This window comes from Rhinatrema bivittatum, chromosome 10, assembly GCF_901001135.1.
Source record: "Rhinatrema bivittatum chromosome 10, aRhiBiv1.1, whole genome shotgun sequence".
Lineage (NCBI taxonomy): Eukaryota > Metazoa > Chordata > Amphibia > Gymnophiona > Rhinatrematidae > Rhinatrema > Rhinatrema bivittatum.
In genome coordinates, this window is record NC_042624.1 from 97,437,417 (window position 1) to 97,458,561 (window position 21,145).

General features: G+C 44.5%; 1 protein-coding gene across 2 annotated transcripts in view; it reads right to left on the bottom strand.

The window, feature by feature from the left end:
* Positions 1 to 21,145, bottom strand: part of SRSF11 (serine and arginine rich splicing factor 11) — a 147,824-nt gene that overhangs the window by 84,553 nt on the left and 42,126 nt on the right. For both annotated transcript variants that reach the window (XM_029618373.1, XM_029618374.1), the window contains exon 7: positions 7,634 to 7,761. In XM_029618373.1, coding sequence (XP_029474233.1) covers positions 7,634 to 7,761 — 128 coding nt within the window. The remainder of the gene's footprint in view (positions 1 to 7,633; positions 7,762 to 21,145) is intronic.

Consider the following 21,145-nt stretch of genomic DNA (forward strand, 5'->3'; position numbering starts at 1 on the left):
GAAATTAACTGAGAGTTCATCATTACAATATTTTATAGCACATAAAGCTTTCCACGACTACCAGCTATTTATTAATTAATTAACTATGGGGGAAGAAGTGACAGGGGGCTTAGATGCTAGAAAAATTTTCAATTGCTCTGCATCGAAGAAAATATGAACTTCCTCTCCTCCTCAAAACACACTTACTAGGAAATTTTACTTTGAAATTATACCCCAAGGAAATTGATTGTTGACGTAGTGCTAAAAAGGCTCTACGCTTTAATTGTGTGGTTGAGGATAGGTCAGGGAAAATTTTTATACTTTCATTCAAAAAAGAGACAGGAAAATTTCTAAAATAATTTTTCATAACATTTTGCACATCAGAGGTTGAAATTAATGATACCAAAAAAGTGTTTCTATCTAGAATTTCAAAAGATGAGTTCTCAATAATTTGTGAGATTTTCTTGTAGATTAAGTCTATTTGATGTTGTTACTCCCCTTGCTTTCAGAAGAAAATAGCATTTATTAATTGACGGAGTATTCCCATCTTCAGAGCCCAAAGTTTCTTGAAAAACCTTTTAAGGGTAATAAAGGGAGTCTCTCCTATAATTCTAGGAAAATTGAGAATTCTAATATTCAAATGACTTGATGCATTTTCCAATATTTCCACTCTTCTAGCAATAGCATGCTGATCCTTCACCACCGCTGCTTTAAAATTTAAATGCTCTATCTCCTTAGATTCTAAAATTGAAACTTTTGTGGAAATCTCTTCAATTTTTGTTTGAAGAGCAGTTGAAAACTGAGCATTTTGGAGCGCCAAAGTCTCTACTTTATTACTAAGATTATTCAAGGCATTTGCTACTCCTGCCAATAAGTCCCATAGCTGAGCCATTGTGACTGTCTCAGGGCGGCTCGGAATCACCAAGGGTTTAAACTCTGACAGGGGGTTTGGGAAAAAATGCAGATTTTTCCAGCTGTACTCACTACTCCCAGAGCCAGAGCCCCTTCTTCCTGACCGGGTCTCGCTGTTCCTCCGCCTCTCAAGTCCTCCGGGATACCTGCTGAAAACAAAACTGCTTCTGCAGCTGTCAGCGTTGTTTGCTCTGCTGTCCTGGATGTGGTGCTCTTGCTAAGCGGTCCGTGCTGCAACAGCAGCCCTGGTCTCTGCGTCGGTGGCTGTCTTAGATCAGGACTCAGCGAAGTCTCCTCCGGTGTCAGCACGGCTCTCTCCGCGTTGGACACAATGGTTTCCTCAACTCGCTGGATATTAGCTGTTGTGTTTTGGTAACGAGTGATCTCTTGCTGCATAATTGGTGACGGTGGAGGGATAGAGGGATAAACGATCCAAGATGGCGACACGCTGTGAGTAGGGACGAGTTGGAGTCCAGCTGCATTTGGATTTTACCTGTTTTCCTTATCCTGGAGCCCTTTTTAAATATTGGTGTTACATTAGCCACTCTCTGGTCTTCAGGTACAATGGATGATTTTAATGACAGGTTACAAATTTTTACTAATAGATCTGAAATTTCATTTTTGAGTTCCTTTAGAACGCTGGGGTGTATACCATCCGGTCCAGGTGATTTACTACTCCTCAGTTTGTCAATCAGGCCTACCACATCTTCTAGGTTAACCGTGATTTGGTTCAGTCCATCTGAATGATTACCCATGAAATCCTTCTCCGGAATGGGTATCTCCTCAACATCCGCTTCAGTAAACGCCGAAGCAAAGAAATTGTTTAATCTTTCCACGATGGCCTTAACTTCTCTAAGTGCCCTTTTAACCCCTCGATCATCTAACAGTCCAACTGACTCCCTCGCAGGCCAACTTCTTTTCAAATTCTCTTAGCCTGCCTCACCACTTAATTCTGCGACTGCAGACTCCATCAGGAGAACACCATGTGTCAAAGGGGGCACATATGTGCCCTTGCTCAGGGAACCACTTTTAAAGCTGCAGCCATCAAACCCAGGACCTGCAGATAAGAACACATGGTTAGATAAACAGTTTCGCAGGGATCGAATTTGCAGCATCAACATGTGTATCCGAGACTTTGGAAGAAATACTCTGCCCTGCCTTGTATCGAATTGAAACCAGAAATAGTTCAGGGTCTGAGACAGCTGCAAATTGCTCTTGTCCAGAACCATCACTCAGCCTTGTTCCTGTAGCAAGGAAACTACCTTGTGGGAAGCACGAAGACTCTCTTCCACTGTCTTGGCTCAAATCAACCAGTTGTCCAGAAAGGGGTGAACTAGAATGCCCTCTTTGCGAAGGGCTGCCACTACCACCATCATGACCTTGGAAAAGTTCTTGGGTGCTGTGGCTAGTCCGCAAAGGCAAAGCCTGATACTGGCATTGACAATCCAGGATAGCAGATCGTAGGAACTGTTGATGTTCCTGCCAGGTGGGAATATGCTGATATGCCTCTGTCAGATCCAGAGACATGAGGTACTCCCCTGCTTGAACAGCCAATATGACAGAGTGCACCATGTCCATCCTGAAACGTGTGACTTGTAGATCTCGGCTGATGCCTTTGAGATCCTGAATTGGCCAAATCAACCCTTCCTTCTTGGGCATGACAAAATTAATGGAGTAACGGCCTGTACTTCGCTGCGAGTCGGGAACGGGAATAACCACTTTCAGATTCAACAGTTGTAGTAATGTCGCTTCCACTTCTACCCTCTTCAGAGGGGAGTTGCATGGCGAGACCATGAAGGCATCTGGAGGAATGTGAAGAAATTCTAGAGCATACCCATTCCAAAACACTTCGAGAACCCATTGATCCGAAGTAATTTGGACTCACCTACGATAAAAATAGGATAGGCCACCACCTACTTCCTGCACCACCAGGTGAGCCCACAAACCTTCACTGGGAAGACCAAGGTGCTCCACCTCCGGAGCCTGCATCCTTTCGAGGACCCAGGGGGTGAAAGGACAGAGACCTGCGGAAGGGTGGGATTTCTGGGAAGAACCTCCCCTATAAGGCCGAAAAAGCTGGTAGTCTCGAGAGTGGCCAGTCGCCCGAAAAGACCAGGCAATGGGTTTCTTGTCCTCTGGCAATCGAGACCTGGGTTCTCCCCATTTTCTTGCCATTTTTTCCCAATTCACTACCAACAAAAGCGAGCCTTTGAAGGGCAGCTTAGTAAGACTGGACTTTGAAATAGTATCTGTGGACCAGTTGCGCAGCCACAGCTGCCACCTGGCTGCAATAACTGAAGCAGCTCCTCTGGCAGCTGTGTGAACCAAGTCACAGCCCGCATAAACCAAGGTAGTCTCCAGTTCTGTCATAGGTCTAAGATCAGACCCAGCACCACCAGATTCTTGACAAAGATGCAAGGTAGCTCGAGCTACCAAGGTGCAACAAGAAGCAATGTGCGAGTTCATTGTCAATGCTTCAAAGACTTGCTTTAGGATAGCCTCAAAGCTCCTATCTAGAGCATCCTTCAGTGCAGCACCTCCCTCTACCGGGATGGTGGTACATTTCATGACAGAACATACCAAGGCATCCACCCTAGGGAAACACAACTGCTCTCTGGCGTGCAGATCTAAGATGCGTCCCCTTTGAAAGACGCCTCTGACGCACACCTTTCCAGATCAATCAACTCTAGGATTGCATCCAGGAAAGAAACAAGAAGCCTTGCACAGGGTGACACAAACAGGCTCCTTTTTCTGCATCCCCAAGGAGTCAGGCCCAGCCACTCCAAAGGTCTTCAAGGTCTGAGAGATCAAACTTGGAAACTCATCTCTCTGAAAGAAACAGAGAAGAGCTCTGGGGAATGTCCCCTTCCTCACAAGAAGAGCCACCCCCATCATCATCGATATCATCATGGCCTACATGCATTTGAGCTCTGTCCGACAGCACTGCACCATGGCGTTTATTCGTGGATTCAGGTAGAGGAGTACTCTGAACTACCTTAGTAGGTACTGCTGCTTCAGAAGACTGGCCTTGTAGAAAAGCCTGCAATCCATGGTAGAATTCTGCACAGGAAAAAGGACTGATCCATTCCAGGTCCTATATGCCTGAACCTGACATCCTGAGAGCTAGTGTTCCCTGAGGATACGACACGTGGATCAATCAAGGGAGGGGACACCCCTGCTGTCTCTCCTCGGTACCATTTTCTTCAGTGCGAGGAGATGGACCAAAGCCAGCAAAATCAAAAGAAGGTAAACCTCCCCGAGCATCCAGGCAGCGCTGACACAGGCTGCTCAACCTGCTGTGCCTGCACTATCTCCTCACCTCACAGAACTCCCCAGAGACGCGAGCAGGACAGCCAAACGCCAAGGAAACGGACACTTCTGCTTTCTTCCTTTTGCTGTTTTATTGTTTTTTTTTAAGTAAAAAACTTTTACTTGAGCTCAGTCCTCACTGGCTGAGAGCAGGAATGGTCCTGGCTATGGGGGTAGAGGGCTAAAAAGCCTTCACTGCCAAGCTTCTCTCAGCCTGCAACCACTAATTCAAATTTAGATCCCCGCCAGTCAAGGCTACAAGACTAAAGGCACTCTACTGAGGGAGGGACTGCACGGTATCATCTCAGGAGGCAAGCAGTGCTACATAGATATCTCGTCTTTCTGATATCTCCTTTCCAACTCTTTTCTTATTTTATTTTATTTTTTTTACTCACAGGCAATCCCCCGAAGGGAAATGCATGTCCATTTGCTGGAGACAGAGAATACTGGTGGGCTGATGTCGGGGTGGGGCTATATACCCGTGATGTCAGTTTTTGCTCCTTCTCCATCTGCTGGCAGAGGTGCATAACCCACTCTTTGAGATTGACCTTGCTGAATGCTGAGAAAATTAGTTACGTACCAAATTGCAGTTATGCCTTAAAAATACACACCATATATTAATAGATTTCAATTTCATTTCCAGATTTAAATTCCACATTTTTCAAGGTACTTGAATAAAGTGGATCACACCAATTCCACTCCTCTAACAATAGATACATGATACATATTGTATGCAACACACAATGCAAACAAGACCACCACCACATAGCTCACCTAAAGCCTCCTTTCCAATAGCCACTTTCCTAAAGCAGATCACATCAATCATATGATTTAAATATATCGCCTTAATAAATCACTATGTATCTGGAATGTACAGCAGTATTTAAAGGCAGTAGCATAGCATGTTTAATAATTTTGAATTCATGCCGGCAGTTTATGGACTGCTCATTCATTTTTCAATTTTTCTGTATCTGGAACGTACAGCAGTATTTAAAGGCAGTAGTATAGCATGTTTATTAATTTTGAATTCGTGTCGGCAGCTTATGGGCTGCTCATTCATTTTTCTTTTTCTCAGTATGGTTACAAAATTGATAATGTTGGTCACCCATTTGGCTTTGTTTTTTTAAAAAAAGGGGTTCCATTTTTAAGTTCTTTTCCACACTATCGCCTAAATGAAATACTTTCACTATGATTTGCATAAGTGAGGTTCGTTCAAATAGACAGACAGCCAGTGCACGTTTAGAGATAACATACTTACCTTCGCACATTAGTTACTTAATTAACATTATACATCTACATATACAGTTGTTTTTGGTTTTTATTTTTGCATATTCCCCCCCCCCTCTTTTTCATTAAAATTAGAAGTTGTTCCAATCGCAATTGAGAACTTTTGTTGTGGGATGAATACACACCACTTGTGCAGTCAATTGGACAGTGTGAATATGAAGGCTCATTAATTGTGTTTTTGAAGTAATCGTGGCTTACACTATTATCACTTTCATTATATTTAATTATTTTAAATTATTATCAACATCATTTTTATATGAATAATATTTTTTATATTTAAGTTTGTGATGAACCTCCATGGATAGAGCATACTTATGAATATGCCAATCTAGATTTAAATAAGGTATGTTCTTACACAAAAAATTAAAAAAAAATTTTTTTTTTAATTTTCAATATTTCATTAATGTATGAGTGTTTGTAAGGTGCATTTTAATGTTTTAGTTGATAACTATTTTTCTGTGTTTTTATCTTGCTGTAGTTCTAATTCTTTTATGTTCTCCATCTTACTTTCCAGATTATGATTGACTTTCTAATTGATTTTTTATTATTAAGTTAATCCTGCGTCTGTTTTTAACTATTTTGATTTTCTAATTTAATTTTTTATCAATTATTTATTATTATATATTTCGTTTATAGCCCCTGAAGCAGCCCCTTGATGGGCGAAACGCAGGCCTAGAGTCGGGCAAGCAATTAATAAAGAGATTTCTGAAGGACTTTCGGCTATTCCTTGTTTTGTCTCCTCACCAAATTGCAGTTATGCCTTAAAAATACACACCATATATTAATAGATTTCAATTTCATTTCCAGATTTAAATTCCACATTTTTCAAGGTACTTGAATAAAGTGGATCACACCAATTCCACTCATCTAACAATAGATACATGATACATATTGTATGCAACACACAATGCAAACAAGACCACCACCACATAGCTCACCTAAAGCCTCCTTTCCATCAGCCACTTTCCTAAAGCAGATCACATCAAATCTATCCTCCACTATAGCAAACAATATACATTCTATATCAAGATAAGGGCATGGCACCTAATAAAAACAAAAACAAACCTGCCACATATATCTCCCACAGCCTCCCTTTGCATCAACCACCTCATTCAAACCCCCAAGCTTCCACAATGAATCAAGACTGCCTAGTCACCACTCAATATTTGACCAAACAACCAAGTTTTTAAGACCTTTTCAAAAGATCCATAATTTATTTATTTATTTATTTATTTCTTTTGTATACCGACATTCGATCGAGATATCACATCGGTTTCCAGAAAACAGGTTGAATAGAGCCGGAACTGCCCTATTTTACATTGTAACAAGAGAACAGTTGATTAAACAATAAATATAAGGAACATTGTAACATATGAATAAAATTAAAATTAAATATTAGATGTGGGTATATAGAAATGGCATATAGCCTATATACAATATGACTTGGTTATGAGTAGGGTGGGGGACAGGGAAAAGGGAGGTTACGAGAAGGGTGGGGGACAGGGAAAAGGGAGGATAGAGAAGGGGGGAGGGGTTATGCGTTCATGCAGAGTAGAAGTTATGCGGTAAGGCTTTCAAGAGCGTTTATTATAGGATGTTGGGGTTCAGGAGGGAATGCTTTCAAGAACAGCCATGTTTTGAGCTGTTTTTTAAAGACTTGCGGTGAGGGTTCGTTTCTGAGCTGTGGGGGGAGGGAGTTCCAGAGGGTAGGGCCAGCTATTGTAATGGCTCGTTTGCGTGTTGTATTGAGGTGAGCATTTTTAAGAGTTGGGATGGAGAGGAGACCTGAGTTGGTGGATCTGAGATTTCTTTGTGTGAAATATGGTTGGATGTTGTTGTTTAGCCAGACCATTCTGTTGTTGTTTATTTTTTTGTGAAGAAGGGTGAGGGTTTTATACTGGAGTGAGTGAGTGAGTGACAGACATCCTTTACCTTAGATGGTAACCTTTACCTTAGATGGTAACTGATTTCACAATAAGGGGCTATACCTATAAAGGAATGTGCCTTTGTTCTAGATCCCCAAATTTCATGGCTAGAGGGAACTATAAGCTGCTTTTCAGGCATTAAACAAAAGTTTAAGTTCCTATATTACAAAATGTAAAACAGGTAAATTTATAACACCTTTCTATAAGTGTCAACTAGTTACCTGGTTCTATAGCAGCTGAGATCAGAGACTGTGCTTCTCGTACTCTCTTCATTGCTTCTTCTATTTCTTTACTAGATGAATCTGATTTCAAACTTGGTGAAACAAGCCCAGCAGCTACATGGTTCAACCTAAAATGAAAAGTAAGAAGAGATAACCAATGTGCCTAATTAAAAAGGTGAAGTACACGCTTTCAGCATAAGACAAAAGTAGGTGTGTTTCAGTCTTCCTGTGTGTTTCAGTATTTTTGGTGATCATCCTCTAAGCTCAAACAGTACAGTATTTACTGTGGTTGGAGTCCCTGGCTGAATGGGAGGGGCCAACATTGGGACCTTAAGCAACAGTAAGCATTTCAAGGACTATCACACAAATTGATGTATTCCAAAAATAAAGGAAAATTGGTTCTTACCTGCTAACTTTCATTCCTGTAGTACCAGATCAGTCCACACTCCTTGGTTTTGCATCCCTTCCAGCAGATAGAGACAGAAAAAGTTTCAGACACTGTACATAACCCAGTGTGCCACCTGCAGTCCCTCAGTAGTGACCTTTACCCAAGCCAAGATGACAGCAACAACCATAAATTTCTAAGCAAGCTTCTAAGCAAACTGACTTCCCTCATCCAACGAGCCGGAAGAAGGTGAAGTTGCCAAAAAGACAACGGAAAACTCGTTTCCCAAATTTAACAGAAGCAATCAGCATTCAAAACCTCTAACAACTCCGCACTATATTCAAAACAAGTGTACGAGCGGTGGACTCTTCTTCCCCCCCCCTCCCCCGCGTAAATGGGCTGGTCTCTGGACTGATCTGTGGTATTACAGGAACGAAAATTAGCAGGTAGGAACCAATTTTCCTTTCCCTGTACGTACCCAGATCAGTCTAGACTTCTGGGATGTACCTAAGCTCCCCTTAACTCAGGTGGGACATGGAGAGTTCCGCTCATAGAACACTCTTACTAAAGCACATGGAAGCCGGAGCCCAACATCCAAACGATAATGCCTAGCAAAATTGGTCAAAGACTTCCCAGTAGCCACCCAGCAAAATTTCATGTGGTGACATCTTAGTCCTGGGGGAATTCTGCGCTACTGCGGAGTGCAGAATTTGCGCAGAATTCTCCCCCTGCACAGAATTGCCAAATTCTGCGCAGAAAATGGCAGTGAAGACCCTGGCATGCCACGAACGGAGCACACGAAGGTGAAGGCTCTGGCACGACATTCATGGCGAAGATGAAGGGCCCGGCGTGCCGCAAACAGAGTGTGTTCCGCTTGTGGCGAAGATGAAGGACCCGGTGAGATTGAATGTTTGTGTGAGGGAGGGGAGGGGGGAGAGAGCGAGCAGGGGGGTGAGCAGGAGGGTGTGAGAGAGCATGAGAGGTGAGAGACAGCATAGGAGGTGAGAAAGCGGGGGGGCAGGGGGGGATGCTTGAGTGTGGGTGCCAGACAGAGGGAGCCTATATGAGGAGATTCTGAAGGAGTGTGTATGTGTGTGAGAGATTGGGAGCTTGTGCATATGAAAAAGGGATCATGTGTATATGTGAGGGTGCTAGCCTGTGTGAAGGGATTGTATGTGTGAGAAAGAGCCTGAGTGAAGGGGTGCATGAGAGAGAGAGAGAGAGACACAGACAGACAGACAGACAGACATAGGTAGCCTGTATGAGGATGTATGTGTGAGAGAGAAAGGGAGCTTGTGTGGGTGGGTGTGTGTGCGCGCAAGAGAGGGACCCTGTATGAGGGGATGTGTGTGTGCGAGAGAGTGAGGGAGCCTGTATGAGGGTGTATGTATGTGTACTAGAGAGAGGGAGCATGTGTGTGAGAGAGGGAGGGATAGAGAGAGCTTGTGTGAGGGGCAGTACTGAAAACCGGGTCAAACTCTGGGACTGGCGATAGAGTGGAAGGGGTTGAGCCTAGAGGTGGAGAGATACTGGCAGATGGAGGAGTTGGGGTCTGAGAGGGCAAAATGGCCAGGGGAGTAGGGATAGCGAGTGTAAGGGACATTCTTACAGTGAATTTCTAGGGAAATTCTGCATCTCTAAGTAATAACTTTTTTCTGTATTAATTTAAAATGTAATTACTTAAAGCCTATCATGTAAATTGTGTTATTTGACAATATAAAGTTTGCCGATTTTAAGTTTTGTGTGCAGAATTCCCCCAGGAGTAACATCTGATGTGACTCAGCGCAGGAAGTCGCCCGAGAAGACGTCAAGTGTGCCCCTAAACCCCCCAGCAGCGGACACCCTTTAGAAATGTAAGTCAACTTGATCACTTTCTTCAGCCGCTGCATAATTGTAGCCTTAGACAACTTATTTCCCTTCTCTGGACCATGCCACAGTACAAAGAGGTGATACGACCTACAAAGAGGAGATGTGATCTATGGAAATCATAAATGAACTTTAGATATCTCATTAATTCATGCCTCCAATCTAAGGGCCTAAGCTCCTCCACATAAGGCGTAATGGAATTCAAATCCACAAAAGCTGGAAGCTCTACTGTCTAACTAAGATGGAACGCCAAGACTACCTCAGGCAGAAAAGAAGGCACCATGCATAAAGATACTCCCAAATCAGACATCTGAAGGAAGGGATTTCAACATGACAGCACCTGAAGCTCCGAAATTCCCCTGGCTGAAAAAATGGCAACGAAGAATACCCCTTTAAGCGTCAAGTCTTTAACCGTAGCTCTCTTTAGTGGTTCAAACAGAGCCTCCCACAATCCTCTAAGGACTAGATTCAGATTCCAAGATGGACAAATGTTCCACACCTGAGGACATAAGTTCTTAGCTCCCAGAAGGATTCATAGAACATTCAGATGTGCAGACAGAGGATACCCTTGCACCTTACCACAGAGACAACCCAATGTCGCTACCTAGATACTCAGAAAGTTAAAGGCCAGTCGCTTGACCAGAACGTTTCGGTAGAAAAGCCAAAATAAGCGATAATGTAGCCTGAACAGACGGAGGCTGCCCTCCATCAACAGCAGACCAGGACTCGAAGATCCTCCAAATTCGCACATAAATCAAGGATGTAGAAGGTGAAAATAACCGCTTCGGCATATTCCCTCCATCTCAGTTGTCTCCTCAGCAGAGAAGCCGCGAGACAGAATTGAGCTGCCTGACTTAAAAATATTGTGCCCTGGTGGAAAAAAGTCGACAAATGTCTGAACCTCAGGGGCCCATCTATGGCCATGTTGATCAGATCTGGAAAACATGGCTGATGTGGCCACTTTGGGGCTACCAGGATCACATCACCTGGATGTATCTTTATCCACTGTAATCTCTTGTCCAGCAGAGGCCACAAGAGGGAAGACAAAGAAGAATCCCTTGAGTCCACAGTAGCACCAAAGCTCCGATTCCTTTCTACCGTGTTCTGTTCAGTGGCTGTAAAACCACAACGCCTTGGTGTTCTCTTTGGTTGGGATATCCCCATCTTCCATGAATGAGACACTGCTGCCTGCGACAGCCCCCATTCCCCGGGATCTTTCTCCAACTGATAAATTCCACCTGAACGTAGTTCACTCCGGTGATGTGAGACACTGCAGCTGCTCTAAGTGCTGTTCTGCCCAGAGAACTCCCGGGCCTCTGATCCGGGTACATACAGGGAACGTCACATTGTCCGATAGGATACACACTGGAAGGCTGCGTAACCTTGGCAGATAGGCAAGCAACGCGAAAGGCACCGCTCTCGTTTCTAACCAATTGATAGGCCATGAGGTCAACGGCTTCGACCAATGGCCCTGCGACAACTGATCTTGCCACATCACCCTTCATCCAGAGAGGCTTGCATTGGCGGTGACTATTATCCAATTCAGAACATCCAATTCTGCACCATGCTTGAAGATTGATGCGAGGGGGATGAAACTCTTCAAATAACGGATTCCAGCAGGAGAAGAGTCTCCTGCAGAGGCCACATATGTGCGAACTCCTAATGCATTAATTCCAATGTCGATGCCATAGAACCTAGACCTGTAAATAGTGCCAGACACTGGGCACTGAAAGCTCTAGCAGAAGTCTGAATCTGCAATTTCAGCAATCTCTCTCTGTGAGAAACACTCTCTCCACCAGTGTATTGAACTGAGCTCCCAGATACTACAAAGTTTGTAAGAGGACTAAATGGTTCATTGTTAGGTTCACCACCTATCCTAGAGACTTCAAGTGCATCGGTACCTTTCATACTGATTGTCAGAGGTCATTTGATTTTGCATAAATAAGCCAGTCATCTAGATATGGATTCACCAACACACCCTCCTTTTGTAATGCAGCTGCCCCCACCCACCATCACTTTGGTGAAGGTACATGGAGCTATCGCCAGCCAAAGGGAAGGGCTCAAAATAAAAAATGTTCCCTTAGGACCATGAACCTCAGGAATCTCTGGTGCTACGGCCTGATGGCTATGTGCAGAAATGCCTCTATCAAAGGGGGAGATGCCAAGAACTCTCCCTTGTGTACTGCCACTAGGATGGACCTCAGAGTTTCCATACGGAAAACGGGGAATGTTGAGAGCTGCATTTATCTTCTTTAAATCCAATACCTCTTGAATTGGATACGGGGAGGGTGGTGAAATAGGATGCTTAACTTAAAATCGACCGAGAGGAGACGCCCCTAAGATGGCCATCTGAGAAGTCACACCGGTGAGAAGCTCCCGATTTTTCCTTTATTTAAAGTTTTTCCAATGCCGCACATGAAACGCAAAGCGAGGGTATGGGGAGGAGAAAGCTCTTCTACCCCGTTAGAGACTACACAACCCCGCATAGGGAGCTTTTTCGCGGCGGCACCATCACTAATGCCGAGTGAGTAGGTCGCAGGAGGGACAGGAAGGGAGCACAAGCCGTCGCCCCAGACCATTGATACATCTTTAAGCCCCGGCTCTCCTATCAGACGGCACCACCAGGTCAAGACGAGGAAAGAAGACAGTTGGAGACCACAGACCTGTTGGGTGAATCTCGAGGAGGGTCAGGAATGATCTGGCAGAGTTCAACACCTGTAGGACTTACTTTCAGGGAGATATCGACAAAGGTACAGTCCCTCCGGGGTACTGGAGGTGAGGGACTGAGAAATGTCGAAATGCTGGGTGCGTCTGGCCTGGGTAATGGTGCCGGTGTAGCAGAGGGAGGAGAAGGAGAGGGTCGGGAAACCCTAAAACTGGAAAGAATACTTCAGTCTTCTCCAGAAGTCTCACTTTCCACTATTTGGATTGAGCTTCAATCACTGGAAACATCAATAATTGCACACACTAAAGAAGTTATTGACACTAAAAATCAAGTTCTTCAGAATGTAAATGGACTGACTCAACAAAGTTCAAAATTCGAGTTGGTGGAGGGACGGCTGAAAGATGTAGAAAGGATACAAGCTAATTTAATACAGAAGGAGACAGAGGTGGATAAAAGACTTGAGAGAATTGAGAATAACCCGAGGTCTCACAATTTAAGATTCCTAAACTTTCCAGTCTTGAGAAATATATCTCCTGTTGATTTGTTTAGGTTGTATGTTACTCAAATACTGAAAATACCAGAAGAGATAAAACCTGTGGTGACAAAAGCTTTTTACCTTCCTTATATTGAATCTAACCCAGAAAACTTGGAGGAACAAATATTACCAGATTTAACAACGTTGTTGGAATCCTCCCAAGAGATGGTGGTGACACAAAGGAGACCATTGCTAGTCTCCTTTGCATTCCTTATGGATAAAAATAATATAGTCAAACATTTAGTTTAGTTTATTGTCATTTATATACCGTTACATCAGACATACCTTCACAACGGTTTACAGAATTAAAACCTATTCAGAAATACGTAGTTTCTTAAAAATAGTAACAGCTAAAAAACTACACAGAATAAAAGAAGTAAATTAGCTGTTGAGAAAAGATAAAATCGATAAAAACAAATAAAATTAAAATAAGGAAAAACTCTCATGGGATATAAGGCAATTAAAGTAAAGGGGAAAAATAAAAAACAATAATAAATCATAGAAGTTAAGCACATCATATAGCCTGATAATATTGCAGCTCACAGCTGTCAACTCAAATTCTTACTGATGTTTCATACTCAGCGAAAGCTCTGAACTGAAGTCTCATATTCTGTAAATGCACATTTAAATAACCAGGTTTTTAAACCAGATTTAAATTGCTTTTTTTCTGGAGCCAGTCTCAATGAAGTTGGTAAAGAATTCCAAAATTTTGTTCCAGCAATAGATAAAACTCAGTCTCTGACCTGACTCAGTCTTGCTGATTTAATAGTAGGCACTGATAAAAGACCCTTATCAGCAGATCTCAGGTCTCTCTGAGGTACATGAAGGTGCATAGATGTATTAAGCCATTCAGTATGTTCTCCATATATAACGTTGTGGATTAAGCAGGCTACTTTATATTGAACGCGATACTAGATCAGGAGCCAGTGTAATTTGATCAGCGTTGGAGTATTGTGATCACCTTTTCATTGTCCTGACATACCAGAGCAGCGGCAACTCCCATCGTCGTATTGCTAGTAGCAACCCCTGAGGCAGCCACTGGAATGTGGCGAAACTCGGCCTGAGTCGGGCAATTTTAATTTATATTATATGTCTCCACCTATTAAAGATTTGTCAAAGACTTTCTTTTGGACATCTACTTCTTTGTTGTTTCCTGTCAAAATTCATGCTGCAGCATTCTGCAAAACCTGAAGAGGGCGGATGCTAGAAGCCGGTAGACCAAGAAGCAAAGAATTACAGTAGTATAAATTTGCAAAGATGAGAGCCAATTTCTTTTGACAAAAAACATGGTGTTACCTGGACTTGGTCAACTTCACACAAATAAGACGAAAGTTATTTCTAAATATGAGGGGTGGGGTGGGGGGGGGGGGGGGGGAGTATTGCAAATAGGAGCAAGGTTTAAATTACAATTTCCTTGTAAATGTAGCATTTTCTTTCAAGAACAGAATTGTGTCTTTTTTGACCCAGCACAGCTTAGGGTTTTCTTAGACTCTCATTCTCAATCTCACTCTTAGATCTATATATGGCTTTGATAGGTTAGTAGAAATAATGTGATGGTACTTCTTAGATTGGCTTAATTACAAATTGTAATTTTTTTTCCTTTATGTTTATATGCTCCTTAGTTCTGGGCTCTATTTTCTAAGTACAGTTAATGTTGACTAAGAAGTGTAAAATTTTCTTTATCATTATTATTTATTTTTCTGTACTTTATATTTTCCTAACAAATGGATACTTGTCAATGTATTTAAAATGCATAAATAAAAAATAAAAAAATTTGACCTCAGGCACAATAAGTGTGTTCAGGGTCCGAGCCAACAGACTCGGGCCATGTCGAGCATATTCGGGGTCTGAGCCAATGAATTCAGCAAGACATCTCTGTGGAAAAAAATGAAAAATCTGAGCAGAGTCCAAAGTGACTCAATCATATGCAATTTCTCCCTCTTCTAGAAGTGAGAAAGCAGAGTTGCTTACCTGTTACAGGTGTTCTCCCAGGACAGCAGGATGTTAGTCCTCACATATGGGTGACGACATCAGATGGAGCCCTGTTATGGAACACTTTTGTGTTTCTAGAACTTTGACTGGCACACTGAGCATGCCACCAACCTTGCAGCCAGCAGGGGTCCCCCTTCAATCTCGTTTGTAGCAAAAGTACGAGCAAAAAATAAAATAAAACGTAAGTAAACCCAACTCTGCAGGGTGGCGGGTGGGTTTCGTGAAGACTAACATCCTGCTGTCCTGGGAGAACACCTGTTACAGGTAAGCAACTCTGCTTTCTCCCAGGACAAGCAGGATGGTAGTCCTTACATATGGGTGAATATCAAGCTACAGGCTGAGTCATATGTATGAGGCCAAGCAGCACTGAACATGTGCAACAGGCACAACAACTGGGGTCCTGCTGGCAAGGATGAGGCAGCCTGAAATTCACAGCGGGTTGAGGTAGGACGAGTTAGGTTCCTACATTGGAAACTAATTTCTTAGGACAGACTGGCCAAAGACGGAATCCTGTCGTCTAGCCTTGTCCAGGCAGTAGTGAGCTGCGAAGGTGTGGAGAGAGCTCCATGTCGCAGCCTTGCAGATGTCAGCAATCGATACTGAACGGTAGTGTGCTACTGACGTTGCCATTGCTCTGACTGCGTGTGCCTTCACTCGTCCCTGTAGTGGAAGGTCTGCTTGCTGGTAACAGAATGCGATGCAGTCTGCTGTTTGCTTGCCCACCGCATTCCCAAGTTTGTTCTTATCAAAAGAGACAAAGAGTTAGGTGGACTTCCTGTGGGCTGTAGTGCGGTCTAAGTAAAATGCAAGAGCACGCTTACAGTCCAAGGTGTGGAGAGCTCGCTCACCTGGGTGAACGGGAGGTCTTGGAAAGAAAGTGGGCAAGACTATGGACTGATTTAAATGGAAATCAGTTACCACCTTAGGAAGGAATTTAGGGTGAGTGCGGAGAACCACCCAGTCATGGAGGAACCTTGTGTAGGGTGAGTAGGTCACAAGGGCCTGTAACTCACTCACTCTGCGAGCAGATGTGATGGCTACTAGGAAAAGAACTTTCCATGTAAGGTATCTGAGTTCTCAGGAGTGCAAGGGCTCAAAAGGAGTGTGCATGAGCTGTGCAAGTACGACATTGAGGTCCCATGCCACGACCGGCGGCCGTAAAGGAGACTTAAGCTATACCAAGCCTCTCATGAAGCGACTCACCAGGAGTTGAGCCACTATCGGGCATCCCCTATTCCTTGATGGTAAGCAGAGATGGCACTAAGGTGCACTCGGATAGATTATGTCTGGAGACCAGATTCCGAGAGGTGCCAGAGATAATCTAACAGACTCGACGTGGGGTAAGAAAAGGGATCCAAGCTCTTGTGTGCACCACAAGGTAAATCTCTTCCATTTAGAGTGGTAAGATTTCCGTGTGGAAGCCTTCCGTGAAGCCACAAGGACTTGAGATACTACAACCACTCAACCTTTCAAGTGACGTATCAAGCCTTTCAACATCCAGGCCGTCAGGGAGAGGGCCTGGAAGTTCGGGTGGCGTAACTTGCCGTGATTCTGTGTTATGAGGTTGGGCGACACGCCCAGGTGAATGGGATCCTGGACAGAGAGTTCACGAAGTATTTGAAACCAAATTTGGCGCAGCCAGTACAGAGCTATGAGAATCATTGAGCCCCGGTACTGTTGTAGCTTCACGAGAGTCTTGCTTATTAGCGGAATCGGAGGATACGCATAAAGCAGGCCTTTGTTCCAGGGATGGGTGAAGGCATCCCTGGCTGGTGCATGCTGGTCCCTGTGCAGGGAGCAGAAGTATTCCACTTTGTGGTTCTGACTGGAAGCAAAGAGGTCGATGGTTGGATGACCCCACCGATGGAAGGTTCTGCTCGCAACCGAGGGATCCAGAGACCATTTGTGGGGTTGGAAACTTCGGTGGAAGCGGTCTGCCAATACATTCTGTGTGCCCGTTAGATAAGTGGCTCGCAGAAGAATGGAATGCGACAGGGCCCAGGCCCAAATCTGCACCCAGGCCCAAATCTGGCAAAGCAGATAAGAGCCCGTGCTCCCTTGTTTGTTGAGGTACCACATTGCAACTTGGTTGTCTGTTTGAATCAGGACAACTTTGTTGGCGAGGTAATGCTGAAATGCATAAAGGGCGTACTGCATCGCTCGAAGCTCCAGAAAGTTGATTTGATGGGTCACTTCGGCTGTTGTCCAAGTCTCTTGAGTTTGAAGGCGGACGTAGGCTCCCCAAACTAGGTTGGAGGCGTCCGTAGTTAAGGTCACCTGAGGAGCTGGTTGTTGGAAAGGAAGACCCACTTGTAAGTTGGCTTTGTGCGTCCGCCAGGCAAGGGACAGACTAAGCTGGCTTATGTGTACCATGGACGATAGCGGCTGAGTAGCTTGTCGCCACTGGGATTTCAGAGTTCATTGTGTCACTCTCATGGTAAGACATGCCCATAGGGGTGACATGGACTGTTGATACCATGTGGCCAAGCAATCTTAGTAGCTGGCCAGCTGAGGCTCTTTTTTGACGGCGGATAAAGCTGGCAAGGTTGAACACATAATTGCACGGTCGTTGGGTAAGAATGCTTTGGACAGTGTCGTGTCTAGGTCTGCTCCTATAAAGGAGAGAAGATGAGACTGTCTCAATTGGGATTTGGGGTAATTGATTAGTAATCCCAATGAGTTTAGAAGCCTAATGGTGAGACCGAGGGAGTCGAGGGCTCCTTGTTTTGTCTGGCTTTTTATGAGCCAGTCGTCAGGTATGGAAAAACGTATACGCCTCTGCTGTGTAACTGCGCAGTCATGACTGCCAGGCACTTCATAAAGACTCGAGGCGCCGAGGCTAGGCCGAATGGTAGTACCTTGTATTGACAGTGACTGTGGCCCACCACAAATCGCAGATATTTGCGATGAGGAGGGGAGATCGCAATATGGGCGTATACGTCTTGAAGGTCCAGAGAGCAGAGCCAATCCCCTTGTTGAAGTAGAGGAAGCATGGTGCCCAGGGATACCATCCTGAACCATTCCTTGCGAAGAAATGTATTCAAGGCACAGAGGTCCAGAATAGGCCGGAATAAGGAAATATCTGGAGTAGAACCCTTTTCCATTTAGCACGATAGTTCTTTCGTGTGGAGGGTTTTCGTGAAGCTACAAGCACTTGAGAGACATTAGTTGAAAGATTGAGTGGTTGTAGGATTAAGCTTTCAACATCCACGCTGTGAGGGATAGGGATTGAAGGTTGGGATGGCGCAACCTGCCCTGAGTTATGAGAGTGGGTGCTGTGCCCAGGCGAATTGGTTCTCTGATCGAGAGGTCTAGAAGTACGGGAAACCACACTTGTCGAGGCCAATATGGGTCCCAAATCTGTGCTGCTTCTTGACAAAGGAAATACGAGCCCGTACCTCCCTGTTTGTTGATGTACCACATGGCTACTGTGTTATCTGTTTGTATCAGAACAGTCTTGTGGGAAAGGCAGTCCTTGAACGCATGCAGCACATAACGTATAGCTCAAAGCTCTAGGAAGTTTATCTGAAACGTAGCTTCGAGTTTTGTCCAAGTACCTTGGGTCTGCATATAGCCAATGTGTGCTCCCCACCCTAAGGTGGATGCATCTATAGTTAATGTCACTTGCGTAATTGGTTGTTGGAAAGGTAGGCCTGTGAGCAAGTTGTCCATGTTTGTCCACCATAAGAGCAAGGTCTGTAATTTCTGAGTTACTTGAACTGGATAAGACAGTGGTTGAATGGCTTGTATCCATTGGCTTCTGAGTGTCCATTGAGTGACTCTCATGGCTAATCTGGCCATAGGAGTGACGTGAACTGTGGAGGCCATGTGACCCAACAGAGTGAGACATTGATGAGCTGTTATTTGTGTGCGTGCACGGAGAGAGCCTGCTAACGAGGAGAGTGTTTGTGCACGGTCTTTTGGAAGGAAAGCTTTTGCTGTTATGGTGTTTAATTCTGCTCCGATGAATTGTAACAGGTGAGATGGTGTAAAGTGGGATTTCTGGTAGTTGATGAGGAATCCCAAGGAATGGAGTAGAGTTATTGTGAGCTTGAGAGAGTTGAGAGCTCCTTGTCTTGTTTGGCTTCTGATGAGCCAATTGTCCAGGTAAGGAAACATGTGCACACCTTCCTTGTATAAGTGGGCAGCTGCCACTGCTAGGCACTTTGTGAATACTCGAGGTGCTGAGGCAAGACCGAATGGTAGCACCCTGTACTGGAAGTGTTGAGTTCCTACTAGGAATCGCAGATATTTGCGATGAGGAGGAAATATGGGAATGTGAGCGTAAGCGTCTTGAAGATCCAGAGAACAGAGCCAATCTCCTTTTTGACGTAGAGGTAACATGATACCCAATGATACCATCCTGAATTTCTCCTTTCATTGGTATTTGTTGAGCTTCCGGAGGTCCAATATGGGACGTAGGCCTCCTGTTTTCTTTGGAATGAGGAAATAACAGGAGTAGAATCCTCTGCCCTGCTGAGACCGGGGAACTGGTTCCACGGCCCTGGCTCTCAGAAGGGTGGATAATTCTGTTTGTAAGAGTGTGGATTGGTTGTTTACTGTCCAAGACGAGGTGGGTGGAGAATCGTTTGGTACAGTGAGAAAGTCCAAGTGGTACCCTTGAATTGTGATGGAGGTACCCATTGGTCTGTGGTAATGCGAGAACAGTTGTGTTGGAAGAAAATAATCCGACCTCCTACTGGTAAATTTGGGGTCGGATTGGTAGAGAGGCTGCTGTTCCCTAGTAGTACTTCAAAACCCCGATGTTGTTCCTGTTTGCGGAGGGGGTTGAGCTCTAGGCGCTCTTGGTTGTCTAGACTGTGCTCTTTGAGTTGGTCTGGATGAGCGTCCACTGGCAGGAGGTGGATAATAACACCTCGGCCTGTAGTATGGACGTTTGGAATCTTTTCTTGGGAGTCTTCTTAATGGTGCTCGAGACTCCCGAGGTACAGAGGATAGTTGTTTTAGAGTTTCTGAATGCTCCTTTAGCAGAGAAACCGCTTCCTTAAACTTATCTCTGAAGAGATTGTCTCCTACGCAAGGGAGATCAGCCAGTTTCTCTTGTATTTCCGGTCTAAGGTCTTGAGCCAGGCCCATCTTCTAGCACATATACCTGTGGCCGACAGTCTTGATGCAGTCTCAAAACTGTCGTATGCTGCACGAACTTCGTGTTTGCCCGCCTCTAGGCCTTTATGTATTATAGAAGAGAAAGAATCTTGGACCTGCTGAGGGAGAGTTTCAGAGAGTTCTTGCATCTGTTTCCATAAGTTACGCTGATATTGCGTCATATATAATTGGTAAGATGCAATCCTGGAAACTAACATAGATCCCTGAAACATCTTCCTGCCTATGTTGTCCAAGAACCTATTGTCTTTGCCTGGTGGAGTCGAAGAATGAGTCTTAATTCTTTTTGATTTCTTTTGTGCTGACTCAACCACTACTGACTGGTGAAGTAGTTGAGTCTTCTGGAAGCCTGGGATGTGTTGGACCAGGTATATTGCGTCGGTCCTCTTATTTACTGGAGGTATGGAGCAGGGATGCTCCCATAATCTGTGTAACAATTCCACGAGGACTTCGTGAACTGGTATTGCTAACACCTCCTTAGGTGTGTCCAGGAACTGCAGCACTTCCAGGGTCTTTTGTCTGGTGTCTTCCTCAGAATGTAGCTGAAAGGGAATGGTGTCAGCCATATCCTTGATAAAGTTGGAGAAGGATAGATCCTCAGGAGGGGATTTTCTTCTTTCCTCTGGAGGAGACGGTTCTGAGAAGACTTCCTCTGAAGAGATATCAGTGCCAGGATCATCCCATGTGTCAGGTGTATGCGGTCGAACAGGCGTTGATGGCATAGGCACCTTTGGTATCGATGGCTGTTCCGTAGGTTTCGACGGGAACAATGGGGAAAGTGGTGGAAATGGACGTGGAACCCCCAATGGACCTGGGAGTGGATCCAGAATCGGAGATTCTTCTACAATATCCTCTCCCCTCGGTGTTGGCATTGGCACTTCTTGAGGTTCATTGAGGTGCAGATAGTCCCTAACTGCTATGGAGACGGAAAATACTGAAGAGCTG